This window comes from Harmonia axyridis, chromosome 1 (genome assembly GCF_914767665.1).
Source record: "Harmonia axyridis chromosome 1, icHarAxyr1.1, whole genome shotgun sequence".
NCBI lineage: Eukaryota > Metazoa > Arthropoda > Insecta > Coleoptera > Coccinellidae > Harmonia > Harmonia axyridis.
Window position 1 is genome coordinate 35,066,887 of NC_059501.1, and position 23,708 is coordinate 35,090,594.

At 33.9% G+C, this 23,708-nt stretch overlaps 3 protein-coding genes across 5 annotated transcripts in view; 2 read left to right on the plus strand and 1 right to left on the minus strand.

Annotated features, from left to right (window-relative positions):
• Positions 1 to 15,697, plus strand: part of LOC123686640 (high affinity cAMP-specific and IBMX-insensitive 3',5'-cyclic phosphodiesterase 8) — a 32,681-nt gene extending 16,984 nt beyond the window's left edge. For both annotated transcript variants that reach the window (XM_045626860.1, XM_045626863.1), the window contains exons 7-16: positions 2,049 to 2,269; positions 2,718 to 2,877; positions 4,080 to 4,259; positions 4,830 to 4,913; positions 5,714 to 5,965; positions 7,711 to 7,927; positions 7,986 to 8,146; positions 11,301 to 11,586; positions 11,879 to 12,041; positions 15,534 to 15,697. In XM_045626860.1, the coding sequence (XP_045482816.1) occupies positions 2,049 to 2,269; positions 2,718 to 2,877; positions 4,080 to 4,259; positions 4,830 to 4,913; positions 5,714 to 5,965; positions 7,711 to 7,927; positions 7,986 to 8,146; positions 11,301 to 11,586; positions 11,879 to 12,041; positions 15,534 to 15,537 (1,728 nt within the window). In that variant the 3' untranslated portion in view covers positions 15,538 to 15,697. The remainder of the gene's footprint in view (positions 1 to 2,048; positions 2,270 to 2,717; positions 2,878 to 4,079; positions 4,260 to 4,829; positions 4,914 to 5,713; positions 5,966 to 7,710; positions 7,928 to 7,985; positions 8,147 to 11,300; positions 11,587 to 11,878; positions 12,042 to 15,533) is intronic.
• Positions 15,698 to 17,748: 2,051 nt separating this feature from the next.
• On the plus strand, positions 17,749 to 20,903 carry LOC123688732 (protein lethal(2)essential for life-like). The gene is made up of 2 exons (XM_045627374.1): positions 17,749 to 17,907; positions 19,967 to 20,903. Exon 2 carries the CDS (start codon positions 19,967 to 19,969, stop codon positions 20,552 to 20,554), a length of 588 nt encoding a protein of 195 aa, XP_045483330.1. The 5' UTR covers positions 17,749 to 17,907; the 3' UTR covers positions 20,555 to 20,903.
• Positions 20,904 to 21,821: 918 nt separating this feature from the next.
• The window catches only part of LOC123685666 (A disintegrin and metalloproteinase with thrombospondin motifs adt-1-like), a 73,867-nt gene continuing 71,980 nt past the window's right edge, over positions 21,822 to 23,708 (minus strand). For both annotated transcript variants that reach the window (XM_045625464.1, XM_045625455.1), the window contains 3 exons: positions 23,523 to 23,680; positions 22,050 to 22,215; positions 21,822 to 21,994 (listed from right to left, as the gene is read on the minus strand). In XM_045625464.1, the coding sequence (XP_045481420.1) occupies positions 21,873 to 21,994; positions 22,050 to 22,215; positions 23,523 to 23,680 (446 nt within the window). In that variant the 3' untranslated portion in view covers positions 21,822 to 21,872. The remainder of the gene's footprint in view (positions 21,995 to 22,049; positions 22,216 to 23,522; positions 23,681 to 23,708) is intronic.

Genomic DNA, 23,708 nt, shown 5'->3' on the forward strand with positions numbered 1-23,708 from the left:
TCAGCTTTGAATAGATGATATAGGAGCTCAATGCTATAATAGTAATTTGACTATAAAAATGAACTGCGATGTCATATTTTTCATAGTATTTTTCTAGGTTCGCTTCCACGCATCTTTCAATTGCGAGTATTTCTGCTTGAAATACACTCGAAGTGTGTGCTTGTTGTCCGGCCAGATATTCCAACCTTGGCTCCTTTTGTGGTTTTTGAATCATTTGTGTACCATTATTTTTATTTTTTATTATTTATCATTTTATTTATTTATTTTTTTTATTATGGTTGGTGTCTTCCCCTTCCCAGTTTTTCTTCCTATTAAGGAACGTAGTTCTCGATGATTACTTTCTTGATCATTTGGTTGTTGGTTGGAGGACCAGACTCTGTCACAGAGCCGTATCTAGGTACTATTGCGCCTGTGGCAATATCTTAGACAGCGCCCCCCATTTTCGAAGAGTTTTTTTCATCGATTTTATTTTCTTATAGTATTTTTTTGTTCATAACTTAAGTCATATATTTTGTGATTATTTTATGCTTTGTACGCAAATTCTAGGGAAGACGAGCAATATTTTCAATGTTTCCAGCAAGGGCGTAGAAATGGGTGGTAATTATCACGATTTATGTGTTTATTATCGCTTTCAAGATGAGTACACTTACTGCACTACGAGCACATCTATGTTCGAGGTTTATTATTTTCCTATATCTATCCGCTTTGTCGGTGTCGCCCCTTATTTGCCATCTGTAATTTTTGCATTCGTAATCGGTATGCACTTACTCGTTGTTTTCGGTTTTTTTGTTTCATTCTCGTCACAAAATTTCAATACTGTAGTTAACAAAGTACTGAACTGAGTAATTCGCATCGAAAAATTGTCTGGGTCGTGTTATACAATTTATTGTGATTCATTCAAATTGCAATTTAATTGTGCAGATATCAGTTTTGAATTGATAATATCTAAACGGTGTTCCTAATGTGTATAAATGAAAATGACAGATTTTTCGGATCATTTTGAGAAAAAGTCCTATAACATGAATCTGCAAACGCTTTGGTTTTGAGATACCGGTGTTAAAGTTTTTTTTTTCTCATAGCACCTTTCCTTAACAAGATATTTAACTTTAATTGGCATAGATCTTTTGATTGAAAGTTATCATCTTGTGATATGCTTAGTTTCTATGCAAATCTACAGGGTGATATTTTTTCTGGAAGGGTACCTGTTTCTTTCCACCAGAACTAATTTTTGGTGAAGCACTGGTTCTATAGAAAAATGTGAAAAGAAACTCTGGTCTAGTACAACACTTTTTGGTTTGTTGTAGTTTTGTCGAATCTGCTATCGATTTCGAAAAAAAAAATTCAAACAGTTTTCTGGTAATCCTCAGGAATATCCAAATTATTATAAAAATCCAGTTAGTAAGCCGTTATGAATAGATTAATTATAACTTATGGTACTTATCAACAAATTCTGTAGCGAAGATTAATAAAGATTCGATAAAATAATAAATATAAGCATCACTAAAAAGTATGTCTATACAAGAAACACCCTGTATCTCGAAAACAAAGCGTTTGCGGGCTCATGTTTAGGATACTTTTTTCTCTTAAAATTATGCAAGGAATATTTTCCTTCGTAACTCCGTTTTAGGAAAACCCAGTATAAGGTGAGAACAATTGAATTGGTAATAAAAAAAAATATTTTGAGTAATTAAGTTCCAACTTCGTTCTCAAACCTCTTTTTTTCATATTATAAATATGAGGGAACAGTGTCGTCGAAATTTTTTTTTCGATGTTTGAATTTCAACCAATAATAAAAGAAGCCAAATCACGGGATTTAAAAGGGTTTCATTCAATGATCGATTGGTTCACTATTTTCAACCAATCACTCGATTGGTTAGGTCTTGGGTCACAAGGTGTAAACATCGTGCGTCTCATCTTTCTGCTAGAGTCAATTCCTCTCACCCTCCCTATGCGCTATCGACTCATTATCAGATCTGGGTTTTATCGTATAATAATACCTTGCTTATTTCTTTGTTTCAATCCAATAAATTAATTTATATATGTTGCAGTATGCCAATATCTTGATAGAAAAGCTCTTGAAAATTCGACAAGAGGATATTGTTGGCCGGAATTTGGGAGAAAACGTTGCCTATGATCAGGGACAGTTGAATATTTTAGCATCATCTTTGTTGCGTGGAAGAGAATGGATGGGACAGATAACTTTACAGAAAAAGAACCAGGAGGTAGTAGCAGTTGAATGTAGTGCGGTCTCCATTGCTTGCTATGGAAGGTGAGAAAATATTTGTTTATATTTGGTCAAAAAATTTGAAAATATTTCATTTATTAGTCCTCATTGGATGATAATATAGAGCGCAAAGACACCAATTAATACCGAAAAAACGGAAAAAGCACAATTCAGCTCTGTGAAGCTGACACCCCCAAATGCGAATTTTGGGATCAAAATTTCAGGATCGTTTGTCCATCGTAGGTCCACGTTTGTCCACCCAATAATTTCATTTTACCACACTCAGAAACCAAAAAATCGACCATTGAAAATTACGCGAAGTGTGAAGTTGGCACCCCAAATGCTATTTTTGAGCTCAAAATTTCAGGATTGGGTAATCTACTTTAAAAGCTTATTGATTTAAGTTTTTATATCGATCGAGATTTCTGAGTAACTAATTGATATTCCTATATCATGTAACACATAATGCATTCAATGATTTCTTCGGTTCTAGGTTACCAACTCATTTCGTTCTAATTTTTGATATGCCTGATTCCACCGAATCATCTATAAAAATAAATCGACCATCAGTTGACCAGAGGAGGATAAGTGACTTCAGAAAAGCCTCTCTGAATAAAATGATGGCATTGCCTCTTGAAGCTCCTATTGTGAAGGTTAGTAATTCGAGAGGAAATTCGAATCCGAGTACATTTCCTAATGTAGTATATTCAGCATGGAAATATTGAATTATCCAGTAGGCACCCCTATCAAAGGGTGAAATATAAAATCCATAGTAAATTTTATATTTCAACCAGTTATTATGTTAGGGATAGGAACATAATAAATTTTTCATTCAACAGTAGCTTTTCTAATGATGCCATATACTCGAATATTTTCCCGACTGCATGAAGTGTATAGGAGGGAAAATATTTGATAATTTGGCAAGAAAGATATATAAAGGACTATTTCCCAAAAAACAAATTTCAACTTATTATAACGCATATGATACAAACCACTTAGCAATGAACCAATAATATTTTTAAATATCAATACAGTGTGGAAATATCCGGGTATTCGCACGTGTGCTTTAGGTGAATATTTTTTTTACGTTTAAAACAATGGAAAAAATTCGGAATGATTGTTAAAAAGATTTTATCTATTTAAATTACTGTTAGTATTTGAATAATTGAAATTCAATTGAATTTTTTTTTCGGGAAATAGCCTTCGTCTATCCCTCTCGCTTGCCACATTATTGAATATTTTCGAATATTTGGCAAGCACTCGGGATATTACTACTGAATCTTATGATTATTTATGAATATTCAAATTAAGGTTTGAATAAAGTTTAATTAGAGATGGCAGAAAAGTTTCACTTATTATGATTTGATTCATTTCAAAATCGGAACAAATCTCCTATACATAATTCTTAAATGGATATACTCGGACCATAACGTGTTCTATTATTATGATTTGAAACAATAAATATCAATTCGAATAATTCCTGCAAACTCATCAATATGTTCTTTCCAATAATCAATATGAAATGATCTGATTAAGAACAAAATGGAAATAAGCATTCAAGAATCTAATTAATCGGAAATATTATACATTTTCATGAATAATTTGTTTACTTATGTCTTATAAATAGGTTAAATATTCAATTATTCATAAATTATCCAACCATTAATGAATTTTCAAACTATTCATAAATAGTCAAAAATTTCTTCGAATTATCAATCAATGAATATTCGAATAATTCATTCAATGATTCTCAACCCTACTATTCACCCATACAGTCTCTATTCATTACATGATTATACGACCTAAATTATACAATTATCATGACTGAAAATAAACATATTTCTTACTTTTTCAGATTATTGGTTTATTAGATGAGGTGAGGATGAATTTGGGCGACAGTGATTTGGTAAGGAATATCAACGAGGCTGAGGATATTTTGAAACATTCTGAATTATATGCAACTCAACTGAGAGAGAACTTCAGAGTGAAGCCTGAGGAACCAGTGGTCGCAGATTTGATAACTGCTTTGCTCAGTGTAAGGATATGATTTTTTTATACAATTTATTATTTTTATATTTAAGAAATTATATGTGTTAATATTCGGCAGATGGAGTCGGATTTCTTATATCTATTCATTTTCTTAAATTTAGCAGACATCAAAATTTACGAGTGACAGACTTAATTTCACTCATAGTTCAAAAGAGAGTCCTAAAGTTATATGGCACCAAATACATGTTGAAGCAGACAAGAATAAACTGAATAATACAAGAAACCGATTTAAAATAAAAATTAAGAAGATATCGACAAAAATACAAAATAAACAACCATGATAACTCAGTATGGAAAGCAATTAAGAACATAAAATCGACAAAAGTACTTGTTGATGTTAAGTACATAATATTTCTACTATACAAAAGAGTGAATCTAGTTTTAAGGAACAACTAACTGTACCTACTTATTCATTATCATAGTGTGTAGTCTTGTGAGATCGTATCTAGGTGCAAGATAGTATATAGTCATAAACTACCATGAACTCTCAAATATGATTGTCAGGAAGTCTTCTTGGTCTTAGTTAATTCTGATTGTTTTTGTTCGATAATTCTAGAACCAAGCCCAAATACCGAAACTACCAACAACAAGAAGAGGAAGCACTGACTCTACAGTGATAAGACCATCAAAAGTTTTGAGGGTGAGTTACAACAATAACGATGTTTTCTAGACATTTGCTTTTCAATAAGTATATTTTTCATGAATTCTTTCTGTTGAAATTAGTGAAATTTGGATTGTATTGAAATACAACAGAAGATAGGCTATACGTAGATAAAAATAAAAAATTATCATAAAATCACTGACGTAAAGGCAGAACCATATTTCATCACCCAATTGATTCCTTGAAAACCACATAATTGTATATAACGTATTGGCAACGATAAGTCTTGATATTGTAGATATCCAATGATACTGCCAGTAATATAGACGAAATCCCATTAGTTAAATAAGAAGCGATGTCAAACGAATAAATGCTGATAATCGCGGTTATCTAAGGACTCACTGATGTTGATTTTTTTTTAATTAAAATTGCATATTCGATCGAGATGAAAATTTGCACACGGTGTAAAATAGCAATTTAAAGCCTTGTGCGAAATTTTAAATTGATCACTCAACCATAACCGTGGAAAGTTCAAGGAGAATATCGAAAAAAAAAATCACCCAATATTTATGTGATCACAAAACCGTCTTTGGGTATTTGGATCTTTATATGTTGATCGTATAACAAAAATCATGGGAATTTTAAGATCGAACAAATATTGCTTAATATTTCCTTTACCACAAAACCGTCGTGTGATGTAAAACAACAATTTCAAGTTACAAGCAGAATTTCAAGCTAATCACATCGTCAGAACCATAAAAGATTCGGGAAACTATCGTTGATGAATGGTTGTTTCGGTTTGATTCTTGACGTGTTAATATTTGAAATATTTGTTTCAGCGTCTTTCTACAGAGCTCGATGAACTTCTTGATACTGCTCTTCATTGGGACTTTGAGATATTCCATTTAGAAGAGATGACGAAGCATAGACCCTTGCAGCATTTGGGGATGTACCTCTGTCAGCAATTCAACGTAGCCTCTGCTTTGAGTTGTGATGAAAAAACATTACAGAACTGGTTCATTATTATCGAATCACACTACCACAGTGAAAACTTCTACCATAATTCTACTCATGCAGCTGATGTGATGCAGGTAATTTGAACATAATTGAATGAAAAAGATATTCAAACATATCTTCATAACAAAATAATCACTGATTTTTCAATATATATATACACTGCTCAACAATTGACAGGGATCACTTACTTGTTCTAAATTTATTTCTGAAATATTCGCTCCAAGATTATAAATTTAGTCAGATATCAGAGTATTTTCAGTTGATAATATGGTTCACTTGAGAAAAGAATGAAAAAATGGAATGTTGGAGAGAAAAAAAGACTTTATTAGGAACACTCAAAATTCTGTGTTTGAATAACATAAAATTTTATGATGAAACCACAAGAAGGCTGAAGTTTCGGTTAAGCTAGTACCTAGTTGGTCCCCCACGAGCCCGTCTCAAGCATTCTACCCTACGAGGCATACTTTCGATCAAACGATTTATAAAATTTTGGGGCAAATTCGTCCAAATATCCCGTAAAGCGTTAAAAAGGTCCTCCAGGTTATTGATCGGTTGTTCTAAGGTTGACAATTGTCTAGACATCTCAGACCAGACATGTTCGATGCAATTCATGTCTGGAGAGCGAGCTGGCCAGTCCATCCTATCAATAGCATGAGTTTCTAGCGCTTCATTAACCATACGACTACGGTGTGGACGGGCATTATCGTCAATTAAAATGAAATTCTCGCCCACGGCAGCCGCAAACGGAACAATTATGGGTTCAATAATCATATCGTGATATCTCTGGCTGGTCATGGTGGTGTTCTGCAGAACAACCAACTCTGTGCGTTGGTTTAAACAAATGCCTCCCCATACACATATAGAACCTCCGCCAAAAGCTGTTGTGGGTACCATAAACTGTTCTGCATACCTTCGACCTCTTTCCCTCCAAGCAAGAATACGTTCATCGGAGTTGACCAAACGAAATCTAGACTCATCCGTAAATAAACATCGGCTCCAATCTTCAAGTGCCCAATTGCGGTGCTCCTCAGCCCATTGCCGTCGATGAACCCGGTGTTCCCTATTCAAACGGGGATGTTGTACCCTCCTACGTGCTCTCAAACCACGAACATGTAGTCGTCGTCTTACAGTCTGGTTCGAAATTAGAACTCCTGTTGCAACTCTCAGTGATCTATTGAGCCGCGACGCCGGGTAAGTGGGATTTCTCCTAGCATTGAGGATCAAAAGACGATCTTGGGCGATCTGTCGTACTGCGCTGCTGACCTCTCCCATGAACATACGCTACTGAGTCGTTTTGGATGAACCTATTCCAAGCCCGACTCACGACACTTTGCGAAACATTCAACCGCCGGGACACTTCTCGCTGGGACAAACCTTCCTGTATCCACCGTATGATTTGGTCCAGTTGCACAGGAGCCAAACGTCTTCTCGGCATGACTGATAAGCTGATATTGTTCTCATTTCTTCAATTATTGTCACCTTATGTGTTTAAACGAGAGAAAAAAACAGATTTAATAACAAATACCACATTGCTTTTCACTCCACCTGTAACATCCTACAGATAATAATCGATTTTGTGAACAAGAGCCGATGAAGTGAGGAAGACTTTGATATAATCAACTCAAAACATCTTACTTTTTCCTTAGAGAACGTATAGTGTACAGATATTCACAAGATAACTTGAAAAAAATACAAATGATGAGAAGTTCATAAGTGATCCCTAGCAATATTTGATCAGTGTATATGATATATTCAAAACAAAGTGATCACTAATTACATGATTGGAATTATTTGCAATGCTAATTCGAATATTGTAAAGGCAACCGCAGGGTTTCTTCAAAGAGAACGGATCAAAATTATTATGGAGCCTCTGGATGAGGCTATGTGTCTACTGGCTGCCGCAGCTCATGACGTTGATCACCCAGGAAAATCCAGTGCATTCTTAGCTAATTCAAGTAGCCCGCTAGCTGTGTTGTATAATGATTTAACCATATTGGAGAATCACCATTGTGCTTGTATGTTCAAACTCACCCTAGGTAAGACAATAACTTGGTTTACATTCAATTATAAAATTCTGTTCTCGAATAATTGCAGGAGATGAGCGTGTTAACGTGTTCAGAAATTTGGATCGTGACACTTACAAAATAGTCAGGAATAATATAGTCGATATGATATTAGCTACCGAGATGACTAAACATTTCGAACACCTTACCAAATTTGTGAATGTTTTCTGCGCCAAAGCGGACGAAGAAGATGTAAGTACTCTATTTTTATCGAAAATTGAAAGATATATTTTGATGCATTCATTTCCTGAATTTCAGGACATTGAAGGTTCTACAGCTTATTTAAAGGAATGCCATTTTAAACAATAATCAAGGTTATAATATTGTTTTTCTACATTCATGCAAAAAGCAAAACTTTATTGAACTATATTTAGTGGAAAAAGAGTTCTTTATTGCACTAGTGCAATCAAGTTCTTATTGCACTCATCTGTCATTCTACTTCAACGTGCTGTCATCATGACAAACATAAACGTTCAAACCCACTACATATTTATCAGATATGCTGTGAGATTGGCAATACGTTTTAAACAGTTACATATTTTATATTATTTTGTATTAATGTTAGCAGCCAGAGATAAACAAACAATGCCTTCCCGAGAATAACTCCTTAATCAAAACTGATCCGATATTAATACTAAAGTATTCAAGTTGCGCTTTTCATTTTCCTACACCTAGTGCCGCACCTCAATAAATCATTTTTTGCTTTTTGCATGAACGTAGAAAAAATGTTGTATGCAACTCGTGCAAAAATTGTTTATTGCACTCGACGTGTTGTCCAACTATTTTCAATAATTTCGAGGAGGAGTTATTTGCGACAATTATTTTCGATAATTTACTCATTCTTTTCCATGTAAGGCTCCTGTGGAACCACTTGGAAGCTCAGAACTTTTGATTTGGGTAAAACGATGCAGGATTAGTTCTTGTTCCATGTACCGGGCCAGAAACTTCCTAAACTGAGATTTTTCGGTTCCAAATAGGGACATTAAGCTTCTACCCAAATGTCATGGGTACAGGGTGGGCAAATTTCGACGTTTTAGCATTACAAGTTTTAAACCAGAGGAGATAGACGAAATCTACCCCCTTCTCGGTCTCCTTTTCTGAGAAACTAACAAAGGTAGTATTCATTTTTGGTCACCTTCTTTTGTTTTCGCGTTATAAGCGAAAATTGGAAAAATGGCGATATCGAAAAACATTTATATCTCCACTTATACTGATGATAGAGCTCTGAAATTAAAACATTTTACAGGTACTTTTTTACGTAGAATCCAGTGGCGTGTTCGTCTTTTCAAAAGTGTTTTTAATTACGAAGCTATGATCCAAAGTTATGTTTTTTCAAATGGGAACACTAGATTTATGTGCCATTGTTTGAAAGCTTAATTTTTCCTGATTTCAAAAATATATAACATCGTTTGTATCAAAATAATTTACAGAAAATGGTCAAAAACCTTTTTTTACCTAAGAGTCTCGATATTTCTATGGTTTCAACTGTTGATGAGCAAAGAAAAAATGAGCTTTCTAGAACAAGAGCAGTGTCCTTATGTCAATCTGATTATTTCTATGCTTTTTACTAATTTCTTAATTAAATTGTTGAGTTCAATCATATATGCGTCGTTTCATATGTTATTTAAAATGGATTGGTACCTACTTGTGCGTATTCATTCTGGAGACTTAAAATAGTTATTTATAATACAAGTGCAGAAGGCATTGATATTCTTCCACGAGTTCAAAATTCAAAAACGAGCCACGAAGTGGCGAGTTTTGGAATGAACAAGTGGTAGAATGAGCCTTCTGTACGAGTATTATACATACATACATACATACAAGGCAAATTGATGAATTGACAGATAAAGCCGTGGCGGAAAGTTCGGAGTACCAACATATAATAATGAAATATAACCATGAAATCTGTGCGTTTCTGATATATTCTCGCACGATTTTGTTCTACAAGATGTGGAAGAATGAACGGAATAACCACAGAATTAGAGAAAATAATCTTCTGATACATCCATCTCATTACAACTCTTTCGATTGAAACATTCGATCTTGCGGATCTTTTGTTATTTTCAAATCAATTTTAAGATGAAAAATTTATAAAATATATCTAGATTCGAATTTTGTAGAAATTAGTGAAAAGCATAGAAATAATCAGATTGACGGAAGGACACTACTCTTGTTATAGAAAGCTCAATTTTTCTGTGCTCATCAATAGTTGAAACCATAGAAATATTGAGACTCTTAGATAAAAAAAGGTTTTTGACCATTTTCTATTATTTATATTGATACAAACCATACGATGTTATATATTTTAAATCAAGAAAAATTAAGCTTTCAAAAAATGGCACATAAATCTAGTGTTCCCATTTGAAAAAACATAACTTTGGGTCATAGCTTCGTAATTAAAAACCCTTTCGAAAAGACAAGCACGCCACTGGATTAGACGTAAAAAAGTGCCTGTAAGATGTTTTAATTTCAGAGCTCTATCATCAGTATAAGCGGAGATATAAATGTTTTTCGATATCGCAATTTCTCCAATTCTCGCTTATAATTCGAAAACAAAAGAAGGCGGCCAAAAATGAATACTACTCCTGTTAGTTTCTCAGAAAAAGAGACCGAGAATAGGGTATCAGATTTTGTCTATCTCCTCTGGTTCAAAAGCTGTAGTGCTAAAACATCGAAATTTGCCCACCTGTACAGTGCAAATTGATGGCTGAATCATAAAACTGAGTTGTCTAGAAATTCTACTAACACTTGAAAAAGTTTAAGATAAACTGGCGAATTTTGATGGGACTAGCCTTCTTGCATTGCAAGGATATTCCCAGTATTTTACCTGATCTCCGCATCGTTTTATATGTCACTCACATCAAATTCCTCTTTCGTTTCCATGAAAATAAGTAAATTTCATCAATGGCCCCTATAATATTCGTTGTCATTCTCATGGCAGTATGAGCATTTTTATCAAATAGCGTCACCTACGGAAGAAAAGAGAAGTACCTTCTGGGAATATCATGGTCAAGTCGGCACAATTTGTTTGGCAAATTGATCGCTCTATCCCAATGAACCTTTCTTTGATTGGCTATTAATTTGCGAAAATAAGTAAACACACTGTACAGTGGTTCCTAGTTGATTGCCATTAAGATCCTTTATCTCGCAGAATCAGTTTTACCAACAATATTCTTTCTGTTGATGAATAAATGTTCAATTGAGTGAATTCTTTTTTTGTTTTGAAGCACCAAATTTTCAAAATGTTTTTTTAATGTTTGTAGTAGTGAAACAAGAGTGGTTACCTATACGAAGATTTTGATAAAGATTTAGCATTCCTAAATTTAATGTTCCAATATCTTCATAGGATACAGAGGGAGATTTCATAACTCTATCAAATCCAGAAAACATCACTCTGATCAAAAGAATGCTCATCAAATGTGCCGACGTTTCAAACCCAACTCGACCATTCAGGCTCTACGTAGAGTGGGCGAGGAGGATTGCAGAAGAGTATTTCCAACAAACTGACGAGGAAAAGGTGAAAGGATTACCGGTGGTGATGCCAATGTTCGACAGAAACACTTGCTCGGTTCCCAAGTCCCAGATAGGATTCATCGACTACATCGTGAATGACATGTTCGAAGCCTGGAATGGTGAGTAGTCACTATAAGTGCGAATATGTATTTTGTTTATCATGAATACAATCTCCCCTACTCCAATTTCATAAAATGGTTAATGTTTGAGACTATTCTGAGTGATCATTGTTGAAAATTAAGTTTCTAGTTGATAACTCCAGATCAAGTGCTATTTTTCAAGGATAATCACATGAAAGAATACTACTAGATACCACTAGATGATTAAACATGCTTTTGGAGTGGAAAAATTACTACAGTTATTTCTGTTATTTTGGAGAAATTTGACATTGAAAAATAATTCGATTTACAGCTTTCATTGACATGCCAGAACTGATATCTTACCTAAGACAGAACTACATAAGATGGAAAGAGTTTGATGAACAGGGACATAGAACATTAGCAGACATCAGGCTTCTCCAAACTAGTGTTCTGTTGGCACCTATACTTCCTTCAAAACCACGATCAAACCCTCGGTAAATATATTTTCAGGTTGGAATGTATATATCGGGTGTCCCAAGGTGAGTGGCCTATTAGATTATTATGGAAACTATTGATGGTAAAGATTTCAAATTTTGGGGATAGATATTTGGCCATGTAAGGTACATTTTTAAAATAATTTCACATTTCCAGTGTTGCCGGATGTACGACAATTTGGCAACAACTTTGTTATTTTAAATGGGACATCAGGTATTTCAATTTTTTTTATGATACTCCATAAAATAGTAAATCTATTCACTCTTACTTTTCCATCCCTATCTTTAACCGTTTTTGAGTTATTAATTATTTTTCGAAATTTTAGATCAAATTGGCGTATTACAAAAATGACTCTAGTTCGCTCAATATTTGAGATTTAAGTCAGAAATTTTGCAAGTCGCTAGATATTGATCTGATCTGTGTCACTGCTTTTGAATTATGGTTGTCAATAATACAGGACGGACCAAAAAAAATCATCATTTGCCAAGTTACAAAATTGTAAAAAAGTCTATTTTTTCAAATTAGACACCTAGTATATTTTTCAATTTTTGGAATCAATACAACACACTCTACAATTTTTCTATTCACGTCCCTATACCTATCTCAACTGGAGTCCGAGTTATATGCGTTATATGTGTATTTCTTTCTTGAGCCATTATTTATAGAAAAACCTCGGAACAAAACACCTGTTAGGCAATAATTGTTTATTTTGACACTTATGGATTGAACTGATTCATTGGTATATCCATCTATGAACGACATAAAGAAAATAACAATACAAAAGAAATTAACGCTTATTGAATCAATGTGAAATCTAATAAAGGCATATAACTCGGAATCCAGTTGAGATAGGTATAGGGACGTGAAGAGAAAAATTGTAGAGTGTGTTGTACTGATTCTAAAAATTGAAAAATATACTAGGTGTCTAATTTGAAAAAATAGCCTTTTTTACAATTTTGTAACTTGGCAAATGATGATTTTTTTTGGTCCGTCCTGTATTATTGGCAACCATAATTCAAAAACAGTGACACAGATCAGATCAATATCTACCGACTTGCAAAATTTCTGACTTAAATCTCGAATATTGAGCGAACTAGAGTCATTTTTGTAATACGCCAATTTGATCTAAAATTTCGAAAAATAATTAATAACTCAAAAACCGTTAGAGATAGGGATGGAAAAGTAAGAGTGAATAGATTTAATATTTTATGGAGTATCATAAAAAAAATAGAAATACCTGATGTCCCATTCAAAATAACAAAGTTGTTGCCAAATTGTCGTACATCCGGCAACACTGGAAATGTGAAATTATTTTAAAAATGTACCTTACATGGTCAAATATCTATCTACAAAATTTGAAATCTTTACCATCAATAGTTCCCATAATAATCTGATAGGCCACTCACCTTGGGACACCCGATATATAATTTTTACATGATTCATTTTTGTGATAACAGGCTTCAGCTTTATTGGTTAGAGCCCTATTAACCTAGTTGGCACGACAATGTTTACATCAACCGCCAGTGTCTAAAAGAGCTTTCAAAATTATTTTCATTCGATGAATTTCAGCTTGAAAAACAGGGTGGCCAAGAGATTGACGTCAAAAAGAAAAAAAAATAGGTCCCTCGTGTCATGGGCTACCCCCACGTATGTTATGCGATTTTTCACGGTTTTCGAGTAATAAATTTTTTTATAAACTTTGAGAATTTTTGACTTGACCATATTAAAAAAGATATAAAAAAAGTACAAGACTTTTTTGTGAAATTTTTTTTGTATCTTAATCTCCATGAACTGTACTTTTATACATAAAATGACCAGCTTCGTAACTTTGATAAAAATTTTGGAAATGTTGGTATCAAGTGAAAAAGTTACGTGAATTGTATTATGGTCTAAATTTTCGAATCAAAATTAAAAATGTAAGAAGGCTAACTCACGGTTTCTTAATATGTTTAAAAACTTCGCTCAACAGTCAGCTTTTAGAATCATTAATAAAAAATGGTACTTAACAGTCTACTTTTGCTCGAATTAGCCTTTAGTCACCGGGGTGGTAAAAATCAAAGAACTAGACATTTACTCAAAAATTATTTTTTGCCATTTTAAGATTTTTCTGATCAAGTTATGATAGAAAATGCTGAAAATTAGCTTCAGATGTGGGTCAAGAAAAGTTTCAGAAAAAAAAAAGAAAAAGGTATGGCAATAAATCACACATCATAATGTAAACAAAAAGAAATTTATTTATAAAATTTACAGTAGGTTTTCAAAGTGGCCACCTCCTGCCTCAATACACATACTTTCTTAGAAAATTTTCTTTTGATTGCATAAAAGCTGCCCTGTTTTGACATGTTCTACTCCATCACAAAATAACACTTTTAAATTAATTCTGCTTATTATAGATCGTTATTCGGTACTACTTACGTAAAATGTCAAGACGCAAAGTGCAGATTCAACTCAAATACTCAAAATGTGACTATAAAAATTCAATGTATTAAAGAGAACATATGAAATTTCATTCTTCGTGCGCTATAGAATGATGATAGTTTATTTTTCGGCTAGATTTGATGTTTTTTAAATGTGTTCCATATATAGAAAACTAATTTTTTAGGATATCATAATTTGCTCTCCATCATTCTCAGGTTTTTAGTTCAGCAAATAGGAGAACTATCGGACATATAGGAATTTGAGCACAATGGAAATGTTCAAGTTATAACCTATTGAGTTTTAGTGATGATAGTGAATATTATACTGAAGTTATATTAGCCCTATTGGTTTTCTAATACGCTGAATCTGTGAAACCTCTAAAAAACTTATAGATTGTGAAAATCGTTTAACGAATCGTTTCAACAACGATCTTCAGAAATTAAAGCATATTTTCTGAAAATTAATGCTGGTTCAAAATAAAGTGACAGATGCAATGAGATTGTGCAGAATGTGCGTAACTCAATTCTATAGATAAAATGATTAAATTGCGACTCCGATGGAGAATAGGAAAGCAAATTTAGCATTGCAAAAATTTTTAGCATTTTTTTTCATTTTATAAACATTTTCATATCCTAAAGGATTAGTGTACCATATATGAAATGACCCATATTTCAAAATGGCGGATAGATAGACAAAAATTCCCATTAATTGCTGTTCATAGTACTAATTCTATCAGAAACAGAACTGAAATTGATCACAATTTCACTCACTATGCATTTAACGAATGATATCATTTTTGACAATTTGAATAGAAATTCATTTTATGAATTGACGATGCTACTAATTATTGATAATATGTTTTGTTTCTTCTTGACCCATTCTCCTTTGCTTTGATGTATATTTGGCTATCAACTTAACCTTGGAACTTTTTTAAGTTGTTGAACAGGAACGGTTTTCTTTCTGATGACCTGATGAAATAATAATATAATCAGCATCATATTTTATAAGAATAAATGCCCCTTTTTTCAAATCATATGATTTCACCTATTAATGCATTGTATTATTCATTTCAGGTGAAGTAATTGTTTTCCATTCAGACAGAGGAGAAATGAAATTAGCTTTTTGATTCAATTGGTATGGTTTGTCGAAGAGCAAATCCACTTGGATAATTTTAAAAATAACTATTTACACTATTTTATAATGGATTTACAACAAAATACATATTTAACCTCTGAAATCATGTTTTCGTTCTACTAATTTATAAAATATATGAATGTGAGTACCTACCTAGATAATCCGTTTAGGAAAATTCCAACTACAACCTATCAGCATAGAGGTAAACTCCTCTTCATTATCCGCTCAGATATTCAAAATATGGGAAAATTCCTTATTTCGTCTCTTTATCACTCTGTCACAGACTTACCGCATTCTGTTATGTCCAGCGTCAGCTCTAGATACGCCCTGAAAAATTTCAGATATAAGCTTAATGTTCTTTTTCCTTATAATCATCATCTTTTATGGGTTCCTCCGTGTCTTCAAGACACTCCAAAGAGCTACGGTGAGATTCATTCACACTGCTACCCTGTATCTTCGCTCTATTTTGGAGTTTGATGGCCCTACATGGAGTACGAGATTGCGTGTGTGATGATTCAGCATTTTCATACCTATAAGCTGTAGGAAGTTCAGAATACTACAGAGGCAGCATATTATAACATAAATGGTATAAGCAGTGGAATAGTTCACTCTCGGCAATCGTGGATTCAGTGTCTGTGAATGCTTTTAAAATAGGTGTATATGAGTGATATTTTATTATATTTTACTTGGAATTGCATTGACATCTACTGCAATAACACTTAATAGTATATTGAGCAACAAGTGGGGAAAGTCCAACTTTTCTCGCGAGTGTGGAACACACGAGCGAGAAAACTACTTTCTCCACATGTTGCACACTATACTTTTCCTACAGCTGCACAAATTTCAATAATTCAAGTAATGAACTTGTTTCAAATCAAAATGGCCTCCGTTGACAGTATATGTGCTAATTTATTGCGTTTCCATAGAAACGACTCAAAAGCCCAATTTCATTGATCTACCAAGCGAGGTGTGGGCAAATTGTCGTGAGAAACATTTCCCACAGTATGAGCAATACATAGTTTTCAAATTGAGTGAGCTATGAAGAATACGCTACTTTCCGCAGCAGTTGTAGGAAAAATTATATTATAGTTCAGGTAGGAGTGAAAAAGGATGTGATCGTAATAGTTATTAAGGATTTGGTAAGTAGTGAACCATTAAGTCTGCTTACTCATGTGTTCAATAAACTTTTTCATGATGAAATATATGTTATCGCCTATTTCTTTGATATTGCACTTGAGCTTTATTTTCAAGGTATTAGTCCTATGGTTCAGGTTGAGATGATAATCAGGATTGTTCAAGTTGAAAGCATTCCAACCGGCGCTTCATCGGACACTCGAGGTTGTCAATTTTGTAAATATACTAATATTTGGAAAAATTTTCCATCAAGTGAGAACTGAATCTTTTTAATATTTACCTGCCAAATATTTATGGGGAAATTATATGTATTAGGTAATCAATATTAGATCATTCGAACGGTTAATGTATTAATGTTCTTCATAAATTTTTGATAAGAACTGATTACTGATTGCTTTTGAGAGGTTACCGCAACCTTATAGGATCTATTGTGCCCCTCATCTACAGCTCGTCGTTTCCATTTCAAGAGTTTTAATAAACTCCATGGCCTCAAGAAAATAGAGCATTGGCTTTTGTTGACAAGAATTATGAGAATAACTTATAAATAACAAAATCAGAACCAATAGGGAAACAAATAGAAAAGGAATCGCGATTAAATAGTTCTTATGGATTATTTACAAATCTAAACGAATTTATTCGAGATATGGTAATCTGTTATTGGTACATTTTACAATTCATTATCATCAATTTATCCATCTAAAATACTTTTAATTAATTAAGCAGAAGAGTACAGCCTAAGAAAGCGCTTGTATAAGTATCACACTCTCTGCAAAAAATAAAAGATAATAATGGAAATAATCGTATGAAGAATTCATATGACTAAATGAATCGAACTTATTTAGCTGAGTAATAATTGAAAATTGCTGGCTCTGAGATCAGTTCTGATGGATCCTTGTTTTATTACAAATCTAATGAATAATGAAATGGATATCTCCCCAAGCCAAATACGTTGCAGGTGTTTTGAGAAAGCGCATCAAGATTCTATTTTTGCTCACACTCAAGATGCGGCACTATGAATTTTGTTACTCACACAGGTTATTTTAGGAAAGACGAAAATCTGAAATGTGTAGGATGCAATAGAATACACCAGAATCCTTTTCGATGTTTAGTTAGTTTGTGAATTTCAGTTCGACATCGACTTCTGAAGTACCTAAGTTCATTTCAAAGAAGTGAAACATAGTGAGTATTTAATTGGGAATATGTCATTTCATTTTAATTTTTGCAAGTTTTGTTCATAGTTCTGTTTTCATTTAATCGTTAAGAACGTAACAGAAAAAAATAACTATATTGCATTACAATGTTGGAAGTATCGAGTAGAATATTTCAGTATTATTTTTCTGGAGTGAATTTAATTTTTTTCGAAAACACATTTTTATTCAAAAGTATCATGGAAGTCTAATTCAGCAAGAATTTTTCAATAATGTGACTTTCGAGTTTCGATTGATTAATGAAAATATCCTGTTTTTTAGGCTACATGTTGTTTACTTGGAAATATGTATTTCATTCGAACTCTTTTTTACTTATTTCTGTTGAGTGAATATGGTGTTACATTCGTTAGTATTACCTTCCACCATATTAAACATTATGATTTCGGATCATTTAGCACACATGACTTTTACGCTGCCACTTGCACTCTCTACCTGATTCTGCATATTATGTGATGTCTGAAAATGTTACGTTATTAACACACTTGTATTTGGGAAATTCCTTATTGAAACGTCTCTTATCTGGATCTGCCTCTTTTGGAGCTGTACGAACGAATGGATTGACTTCTTCGCTCGTGAAAATTTTGGCTTTTTTTAGCTACATATACATGGTGTCCTGGAAAGAATGAATGAGGGACATCATGGGGGACTTCTATCAAAAGAATGCAATCGCCTGTGTGTCTTTTTTTGGGATATACAGGGTGATGTTTCAATAACACAGTTCAATAACTCTTTAAGTAACAAATCAAATAATTGCCCCCTTCACTATCGCCATCCCTCAATCTTTCTGAAATCGAATAAATCAGGTCCGGACTAGAAAAAATTTAGACGTTTTTTTCGTAAATTTTGGATTCGTTTTCGTAATCACAAAGTATCCATTCATAATAAAAATTTTAAATCTCTGCTTGTCACCGTCATACAGGATGATCAATAAACATTCTCTTACGAGTGAAATTCCATAGTTCAATAAATCTTGAACAAATCGGTAGAATTATTTCGAATTTTGCAGTTTTGTCACCTTTTACGAATGTATTCCTTAAGTTTTTCCCAAATTAAAAACACAGAACCGGACTAGCAATTATTATATATGTAGGCTTGGTTAATCGATCGTCTAGAGGTATGATTCGATTACCTGGCCTTTCGTCTTTTTCTCCGTGACTTTGTTGGATTTGTAATAATGAAACTCTTTTGAATTATTTACATCTATTTACAAAGCCACAATTATACAGTGAAAACTCAGTATTGAGAAGATCCCAATAACGTCCTAAAAACAAGTTTCTATACGGTACTGAATTTCGTCTTTAACTCTCGTTTAATTGATTACTCGAAACGTCTTCGTCGTACTTCAAGTTTTCGGTCGTCTCGTCTTTAACTTGTTCGCGACTCGTCTTAATCTAATCCGCGAACCGTCTTTTCGTCTTACGTCTTAAGTTGACCGACCGAACTTGTCTCGTCTTTGATTTGAGTTAAACTGTACCGTCTGTACCCGTCTTCGGTTTAATCTGAACTGTCTCCGTCTTCGGCTTAATTTGAACTGTGCTCTCTGCCGATTGGAACTACCCTGTCTCGGTTTGACCACACCCTTAGGGAAAGGTACCATCCCCCTAGTCCAATAAGATTTTTGCCGTACCGCCCACAAAGATCTTCGCGGATTCCTGGAAACCGAATATTCTAGAAGGACTAGAACCTGAGAAAAAAAGATGAAACACATCTGGCATGACCGTATTGTCTTCGAACCTTATCAACCCCCCAATAAATCTCTTAAGTTTTACCACCGACCTGACACATTTCTTCGACACCCCGAAGAATAACACATCCTTTGTGCATTATGTACAATAACCATTCGTTCCCTGTAAATTCATTGAATTTGTCATGCCCTTGGCACTTGAAGCGACTAATAGGTCTCCAAGCATCCGGTTGACCATCTCAATTATTTACAGGGAACAATAAACCGGATCCTACATATATAATATATATATATATATTATTTTTGCACCCCAGTTTTCAGTTTCAAAGTTTATGATAATTTTCAGATGTCTATGGTACCACTCATCTACAGAGACTGGTGGGACGATGAAGATTTTTACCGTCCTTCTCGTCTTTTCGACCAGAACTTCGGTCTTGGTCTTCGCAGGGATGACCTTATCAACTCCCTGAGCACGATCCGCCCAAGAAGTCCTGTTTTCAGAAGCAGCTACCTTCGTCCTTGGAGTCCATCTCCTCTTCTCCAAAGACAAAATTCTGCCTCAACCATTTCGAACGATAAAGAAAAGTTCCAGGTCATACTTGACGTACAACAGTTCACTCCAGAAGAAATAACAGTTAAAACTTCTGGGAAAAGTATTGTTGTAGAGGGTAAACACGAGGAGAAACAAGATGAGCACGGATACATTTCTAGGCATTTTGTGAGGAGGTATATATTGCCAGAAGATCATAATATTGAGGATGTTGTATCTTCATTGTCTTCTGATGGAATACTCACGGTCACTGCTCCCAAGAAACAGATTCTACCAGCTACTGGAGATCGCGTTATTCCCATTACACAGACTGGACCTGCGAAGCCTACTGTTCAGCCTGTTACCGAAACAAATCAGCCAAAAGTTGAGCAACCAGCAAAGTAGTTTGGCTATTGAAGCTTTGGGAAATGTATGAATAATTTTTAATGTCGTTTTCATATTTTGCTTGTCTTTATTTGGTATTGATGTTTTCTAATTGAATGACGTTACCAAGCTATTCATATATTTTTAACCCTGTACTGAATTATATCCAGAATATAATATATTCTGCACAATCATACAAGAATGAATCTACATATTTATGTACATACTTATAATCAGATATTATTTTTTTAATGAGTTATGTAAGATTATATCGAATGAAGGAAATATAAAAGTACAGATAACGTAGTGTCACTTTCTGTAATTAACATATGCTGCTCGAATTGATATGAATAAAACACTGCAAATTTCACATTATTGTTAATTATTTCTTTTTCTTCGGAAATAAATCCTCAAATGCTTATGGAGATTTTGTATGGCTACAAAAACTTCAGTAGATAATTTTCAAATTTTTTATCAGGGATGGTGTTAAAGGATTTGGTTCAACTGACTGATGAAGAATTCTTGGTCAAAATCAATTTTTGTCTGGCAGGTGATGTTTGAATGGAATGTGCGAGATCCTTAAAATTTTTATAATAAGTTCAGGGTTCAGATTATGTTCAAAATCAGTTAAATGATTCCGAAGTTTTGAAATTTTGTTTTCTCAATGATCGAAATGAACATCATTCTATTGAAGTGAACAAAATAGTGAATATTCATTCAAAATTACTTGACGCTCGCATCATTTGAAGTTTGAGACTAAGATGCATAGAATAATAATAATAATAGGTATTCTATGCATCTTATTTGAGACATTTTTTCAATGATACTTCAATATCTCAGATTTCATTGAAATTTTGTGTGTATACAAAATTCATCGATGAAGTGAGTTATCCAAAATATTCAGCAATGTAGCTTTTATAAGGGAAAAATAATCAAGTTATTATAGTCCTCGGTGCCAGTGGCGGATCCACGATTTCTTCAAGGGGATGGGGCGCACAGTACCGAATTCACACGAAAATTATACAGAAGAAATTGTACAAAAAATTGAAAATTCTTTTTTTCCATTTTTCAACAAGAATTGTGTCTGACAAAGGCGAAGCATCAGCGCTCGCATTTGAATTTTTTTCATAAGAATGAATGTTATGTGTGAAAATTTCAATTGAGATTGAAGTTCACGAAAGTTTTTTTTGGAAATAATAAACCTAAAATAACTTCGAATTTGAAATAGCCTTTGGAATTGTTTGAAAAAGGAAGGATGTTTGGGTAATTATTCAATCATAAGGACAACTCTAATTCTGGCAGTATATTTTCAAGGAATCATAATCAGTTACACAGGTGATTAAGCGTAATTTATATAATCTTGGTTTCCGTATCTTATCACTGTTTCATTATCCATGTTGAAATGTATCGGATTATCCAAGTCTATAGCGAATTTATTTCTGGGTATATAGTAATCCTGACCTAAAAATATAAATTTTTAGAAGATAATGAGACCCTTGAATATTCATGAGTTTACCTGATATAGTCCTATTCAAATCATGAACGATATTATCTAGTTCTTTTTGATCCAATTTAACGATAATTCTGGTATTGCTATTTTTATACAACGATCTTTTCGTTCTCGACAAGAGAGGTAGAGTGAATTCATTCTCTGAGAGAGGCGTGCCATCTGAACCAAATTCCTGAAGAAAAAATTAGAATTAATACGATCAGTGAAAGATATCTAGGGTTTAATGTAGACTACTCTCGAGACTCTTTTTACGGGAACTTTAGAGCTCCGAATGACCCTTCTTTCAGAAACATGAAGAAACTATAGGGTGTTTTTTTCGAGATATATAACATTAAGTTGGTATAACTGTTCAAGATGGCGACCGATTTAACAGCTGTCAAGTGATTTCTTCTCAGTTTGGTTTGGCAATTCATCATGAATATACTCACGCCTGAACAACGTTTGCAAATAGTGCAATTTATTTCGAAAATAATGGTTCTGTGCGGAATACGTATCGCGTTTAGCGATGAAGCACACTTCTGGTTGAATGGCTACGTCAACAAACAAAACTGCCGCATTTGGAGTGAAGCTTATCCTCAAGTGTATGTCGAAACACCGTTACATCCAGAAAAACTGACTGTTTGGTGCGCTTTATGGGCTGGTGGAATCATTGGTCCGTACTTCTTCAAAAACGATGATGGCCAGAACGTTACAGTCAATGGTGATCGGTATAGAGCCATGATTACTAACTTTTTCATTTCTGAATTGAACAACCATGATGTCCAGGAGCTGTGGTTCCAACAAAACGGCGCAACATGTCACACAGCTCGTGCCACAATCGATTTATTGAAAGACACGTTTGGTGACCGCCTAATTTCACGTTTTGGACCTGTGAATTGGCCTCCAAGATCTTGTGATTTAACACCGCTAGACTACTTTCTGTGGGGCTATGTAAAGTCATTGGTCTATGCGGATAAGCCACAAACCCTTGACCATTTGGAAGACAACATTCGCCGTGTTATTGTCGATATACGGCCACAAATGTTGGAGAAAGTCATCGAAAATTGAACGTTCAGATTGGACTACATCCGAGCCAGCCGTGGCGGTCATATACCAGAAATCATATTTAAAATGTTATGCCACAAGATTATCTTGCGGATGAATAAAATTCATGTTAATCGAATAATCCATCGTTGTTTTATTGCAATTTAAAGTTCTATAGCTCTAAAAAAAACACCCTTTAGTCAGTCAGTCAGACAGCCGAGTACAAGAATCCCACGAGTTGAAACTTAGTACCAATTGACATTCGACAGGACACGGTTAACTCATTTTATTACAATTATATTCATGATAACCATTGGTACTTTACCAGATATTTAACTGGTTAAAGGTCAGAGGATATGGTTTACAAGTTAGAGTAGAGTATAAAGTAATTTTGTAATAATAATACGTATTATGTATTTCATTGTTCAATTTATACATATACCTATGTATACTCACAAGGCATTTTCCACTGATACAATAGGCTTTTTTATCTGACGATCCTCGAGTACAGTCAGTACCGAAGGGAAACCATCCCTCTTCGCCATTGACTAGGTAAAACCTATGGGAGATATTTTCATCTTGACACGCTACTCTGCACGGTCTATCTGGATCTTCTATAAATTAAATTCAAAAGTTTTAATG

Coding starts and splice junctions, on each gene's coding strand:
- LOC123688732 (XM_045627374.1), top strand. CDS start 19,967: ATGTCTATGGTACCACTCATCTACAGAGACTGGTGGGACGATGAAGAT.